Genomic DNA, 5423 nt, shown 5'->3' with positions numbered 1-5423 from the left:
GGAGCAGCGCAAAGGCAACGGCTGCCGCCGGGGAGAGGAGCAGCGCAAAGGCAACGGCTGCCGCCGGGGAGAGAACTACAAACCCTCCGGACTAGAAGAGAAATTGTAATAGCTCGGAGAAGTATCTGGAAGACTCTTCTTTTTAGTATGACAGAGGTCATTCGCTGATTGGTTATCAGTCTGTAGCGGCGGAGGCTGGACGTTATTATGTGAGCGCCGCAGACTAAGACTCAGGAAGATGGTGAGGGAAGTGCAATGGTGGGGCCCCTAGAAAAGTGGAGGACAGTGTTATGTTCCAGAATGTTCTCCAAAATGGATATGATTGTAAGTAATAAATTCAGTCCCTTGCGCTTTTCGTGATGGCTTTTTCTATTTCAGTGTAAAACAGATTTAATCTCTTATCCCCTCTGCAATTGGCCCAGCGAACACGATGGGACGTGCTGATTGATGGCGCTTTAACTCTTATATTGTAATTTGCATGCGTTTTCGCTTTTGTACGAATCGGTGGTTGTATTTTTGTATGCAATGATAGGCGTGTTTTTCAGTGACACTAATAATTTCCCCTATGGGGATAATAAAGTTATTATTCTCTTCTATTGAAGACCTCGCGCCACCAGAGACACCCCACACCAAATTAAATATCTGAAAGGGGGTTTCCCCGCTAAAACGCCTCCTCTGAATCCAGCATTCCCTTCATAGGCTCCACACAAAGTCGTGGCAGGAAGTTGTCATCAGAATCTCCTGGCGGGGTTAAAAAATCAGAGGAAATTGGTAACGCATGACCTGACGTGCCGTAAACCCAAAGCAGTGCAGGACACGGCAGATACTGAGCCCCAGAAAGGAGCAGCACCAAGCGAGGCCTTGAGATAGGAGGACCTTAATCCATGTTCCCCCAAATCTGGAAGATACAAGGAAGACAGGAACCTCTCTCCTTCCGATCTCTCCAGGGACAGGAAGACAGAGGCTGCTGGATGCAGGGAGAGGCCCCGGTCTTCCCATGGCCATGATGAGGGATGGAGTAGAAACCTGTGATGGCAGAAGTGAGGAACTTCTCAATTGGTAATAAGTTTCATGTGACCAATTGTCTGGATTGACAAGTCAATATACTAGAAAACCTGCCCAAGGTTCACCAGCCCCCCCCCCCCCCCCCCCCATGACCCCTCACGGAACAGACCGGCACCGGCGATACTGGATCACTACAAATGTTTATTTAGAAGCCCGGCTTTTAGAAAAAAAAAATGAAATACAATGAAATAAATCCCAGCCCCTCCCCCTCCCCGCTGATGAGTGCAGCCCCCGCCGCCACCTCCAGTCACTGGAAACATCCACAACATGGAATAAAAACAGAGGCTCAGAAACGTCCCGACCTCTCCCGGTCTCTGGACCGCCGTCGATCTCTGTCTCGTCCTCCACCTCCGCCACCACCACCGCCGCCTCCCCCTCTACCGCGGTCTCTAGAACGAGAGCGACGGTCACGGGATCTGGAGCGGGATCGATGCCTGAAAAGAGAAGGAAACATGGAGCAATAGCACAAGACAATGGCAGAATTTATCAATCAATCGAGAATAATCCAGAGTCATTTATACCCAAAATACGATTTGTCCGCCTGAGGGGTCATGACCCTCGGTAATGGGGGCAAAGCCTAGAAGATTCAGCCGAGAACTAGACCGACAGCTGCTGTAATGTCCCTCCTCTAATCTACACTATACAGGAAAGGACAGAAGACAATTCCCTAAACACCGGGGCAGGCGCCTGGGAGGAGCGGCAGCTACATACAGCTCCATCCAAGGAGCCACACGTGGCCGTGTTTATTTTCTGGTTTGGGAGTGTTAGATTTTTCGATGCTCTCCCTTTGCGCATCTTGGACCTTTAAGGAAGTTCGACTGAGGGTCGTGGATCTGCAGTGACCCAGTATAAGGTGCCATATATCTGTATATACGCGGCGTATGTCACCGTATTCGGACAAAATATGGTGGGCTGGAAAACGATTGCTGCCACAATGCCCCCCCCCCCGGTCTCCTGGGATACTGCACGTATATATGGTGCATGACCCGTATTTATAGCGTTCCCATAGACGGGACGGAAATACTGGAGAAAGTCGGACGCGCTCAGTGCGGTGGACAATGCGGCCATTGAAGTGAATGTGCCACACGCTCCTCGTGTGATAGCGGTGCTGGTGGCATATACAGGACATATACGAGTAGTAGTATATAGTGTATATAGTCTCCGGGCTGCGTATAGTATACAGGACATATACGAGTAGTAGTATATAGTGTATATAGTCTCCAGGACATATACGAGTAGTAGTATATAGTCTCCGGGCTGTGTGTAAAATACAGGACATATACGAGTAGTAGTATATAGTATATATAGTCTCCAGGACATAAACGAGTAGTAGTATATAGTCTCCAGGCTGTGTGTAGTCTCCAGGACATATACGAGTAGTAGTATATAGTATATATAGTCTCCGGGTTGTGTGTAGTATACAGGATATATACGAGTAGTAGTATATAGTATATATAGTCTCCAGGACATAAACGAGTAGTAGTATATAGTCTCCAGGACATAAACGAGTAGTAGTATATAGTCTCCAGGCTGTGTGTAGTCTCCAGGACATATACGAGTAGTAGTATATAGTATATATAGTCTCCGGGTTGTGTGTAGTATACAGGATATATACGAGTAGTAGTATATAGTATATATAGTCTCCAGGACATAAACGAGTAGTAGTATATAGTCTCCAGGACATAAACGAGTAGTAGTATATAGTCTCCAGGCTGTGTGTAGTCTGCAGGACATATACGAATGGTAGTATATAGTATATATAGTCTCCGGGTCTTACTTCTTCCTGCGGCGGCCGTACAGTTCCCTCCGCAGCTCCCGGGAGATTGGCTTCAAGTGCATGAAGTTACAGAAGCCGCCGCGCGTGCACTCCCTGAAGAGAGAGAGCACAAGGTCCTATAGATCCGACACCAGGCACTTCCCAGACCCCCAGCCCACCAGGACACTCACCCCATCTCATACTGTCTACAACACGCCTCCCGGAAGTCAGTGACTGGGGAGAGCTCGGCGTGGATGGGCTGACCATTAAACCAGCGGTTATTCAGATCCTTCACAGCTTTTTCTGCATCTTCCTCTCGTCTGAACTGGAACAAAGCATTAAAGGGTTAAACAGAAACGTGGCAACACAAGAAAGCCACGGGGAAAGGGAGCCGAGCGACGTGCTCCAATCATTACAGGTCCTGACACGTCCACCGGCTGGACGTGCATGCGCTGCTCCTAGAACCACAATAGCGGGCAGCCCCCCGTCCCGGCAGAGGCCCGCGGGCAGTCCCCCGGCAGAGGCCCGCGGGCAGTCCCCCGGCAGAGGCCCGCGGGCAGCCCCCCGCAGAGGCCCGCGGGCAGCCCCCCGCAGAGGCCCACGGGCAGCCCCCCGGACAGTCTCTCACCTTTACATAAACGTTTCCCACTAAATGGTCTCCCAGATTATCACAGACGTTCATCTCTTCCACTTCTCCGTACTTCTCCTCCATCTCTGTGAAAACTTCCTGCAGGAACATCCAAAACAATTCTCAATGAAGGGGGCGGGGGCACACACACAGGGGCGGGGACATGAGTGGCCACTTACCTCAAAGAACTCATCATAATGTTCCTGCATTTCCACGTCGCTCACAGCACCTGAGGAAGGGAATGGTTAGTGAGGAGGAGGAGGATGGGGCGGGACACGACCACGTGGGAGGGGGAGGAGACACTTACATCGCAGGCCGTCCGCTGACTGGGAGGAGTTCTGGGGATTCCGGTAAATGTTCAGCAGAGCGATGGTCTGGAACACAAGGAAATCCGGGATTACAATAGTTACTCCCTGGTGTCACCCTGCCGCCCACCAGGACCGTCACCTGGAGGTGTCCATACACAGCGCCTCACATGGCCACCAGGACCGTCACCTGGAGGTGTCTATGCACAGCGCCTCACATGGCCACCAGGACCGTCACCTGGAGGTGTCTATGCACAGCGCCTCACATGGCCACCAGGACCGTCACCTGGAGGTGTCTATGCACAGCGCCTCACATGGCCACCAGGACCGTCACCTGGAGGTGTCTATGCACAGCGCCTCACATGGCCACCAGGACCGTCACCTGGAGGTGTCTATGCACAGCGCCTCACATGGCCACCAGGACCGTCACCTGGAGTTGTCTATGCACAACGCCTCACATGGCCACCAGGACCGTCACCTGGAGGTGTCTATGCACAGCGCCTCACATGGCCACCAGGACCCTCACCTTGAGGTGTCCATGCACAGCGGCCCTATGTGACCACCTGGGCCTCTATGCAGATCACTGTCACTTATCCCCGTCACTAAAATGCAGAGTTTTCATGGCTCCTCCAGCCCACCAGGACTCCTGGCGGGGGCCACACATACCTGGCTGAACGTGGGCTTGTTGTGGAGTCGTGAACATCGGTCTCCATGGCGACAGGCCCCAATCTTAAAGTAAAAGGAGCAGTTAACCCTGAGGAGAGAACAGTTCCCTGTTATACACACAAAATCTACACTAAGGGGCAAATCCCGAGCGTGGGGGACACAAGAACAGCCACGTGCCCCCCCCCCAACTCCCCTATGGAAGACCCCAACCCCCTGTGATAGACCCTATAGAAGACCCCAACCCCTGTGATAGACCCTATAGAAGACCCCAACCCCCAGTAAGGGACCCTATAGAAGACCCCAACCCCCAGTAAGGGACCCTATAGAAGACCCCAACCCCCGGTAAGGGACCCTATAGAAGACCCCAACCCCCGGTAAGGGACCCTATAGAAGACCCCAACCCCCGGTAAGGGACCCTATAGAAGACCCCAACCCCCGGTAAGGGACCCTATAGAAGACCCCAACCCCCGGTAGGGGACCCTATAGAAGACCCCAACCCCCGGTAGGGGACCCTATAGAAGACCCCAACCCCCGGTAGGGGACCCTATAGAAGACCCCAACCCCCGGTAGGGGACCCTATAGAAGACCCCAACCCCCGGTAGGGGACCCTATAGAAGACCCCAACCCCCGGTAGGGGACCCTATAGAAGACCCCAACCCCCGGTAGGGGACCCTATAGAAGACCCCAACCCCCGGTAGGGGACCCTATAGAAGACCCCAACCCCCGGTAGGGGACCCTATAGAAGACCCCAACCCCCGGTAGGGGACCCTATAGAAGACCCCAACCCCCGGTAGGGGACCCTATAGAAGACCCCAACCCCCGGTAGGGGACCCTATAGAAGACCCCAACCCCCGGTAGGGGACCCTATAGAAGACCCCAACCCCCGGTAGGGGACCCTATAGAAGACCCCAACCCCCGGTAGGGGACCCTATAGAAGACCCCAACCCCCGGTAGGGGACCCTATAGAAGACCCCAACCCCCGGTAGGGGACCCTATAGAAGAC

General features: G+C 53.1%; 1 protein-coding gene across 1 annotated transcript; it reads right to left on the bottom strand.

The window, feature by feature from the left end:
* Positions 1-1276: 1276 nt before the first annotated feature.
* U2AF1 (U2 small nuclear RNA auxiliary factor 1) lies at positions 1277-4486 on the bottom strand. The gene is made up of 7 exons (XM_072139054.1): positions 4421-4486; positions 3757-3823; positions 3629-3678; positions 3450-3548; positions 3013-3146; positions 2843-2935; positions 1277-1499 (listed from the first exon to the last, which is right to left on the bottom strand). Exons 3-7 carry the CDS (start codon positions 3656-3658, stop codon positions 1352-1354), a joined length of 504 nt encoding a protein of 167 aa, XP_071995155.1. The 5' UTR covers positions 3659-3678; positions 3757-3823; positions 4421-4486; the 3' UTR covers positions 1277-1351.
* Between the last annotated feature and the right edge of the window lie 937 nt (positions 4487-5423).

Source organism: Engystomops pustulosus, chromosome 2 (assembly GCF_040894005.1).
Source record: "Engystomops pustulosus chromosome 2, aEngPut4.maternal, whole genome shotgun sequence".
Taxonomy (NCBI): domain Eukaryota; kingdom Metazoa; phylum Chordata; class Amphibia; order Anura; family Leptodactylidae; genus Engystomops; species Engystomops pustulosus.
The sequence above is the reverse complement of the archived record's forward strand: the minus strand, read 5'-3'. Positions and strand labels throughout refer to the sequence as shown.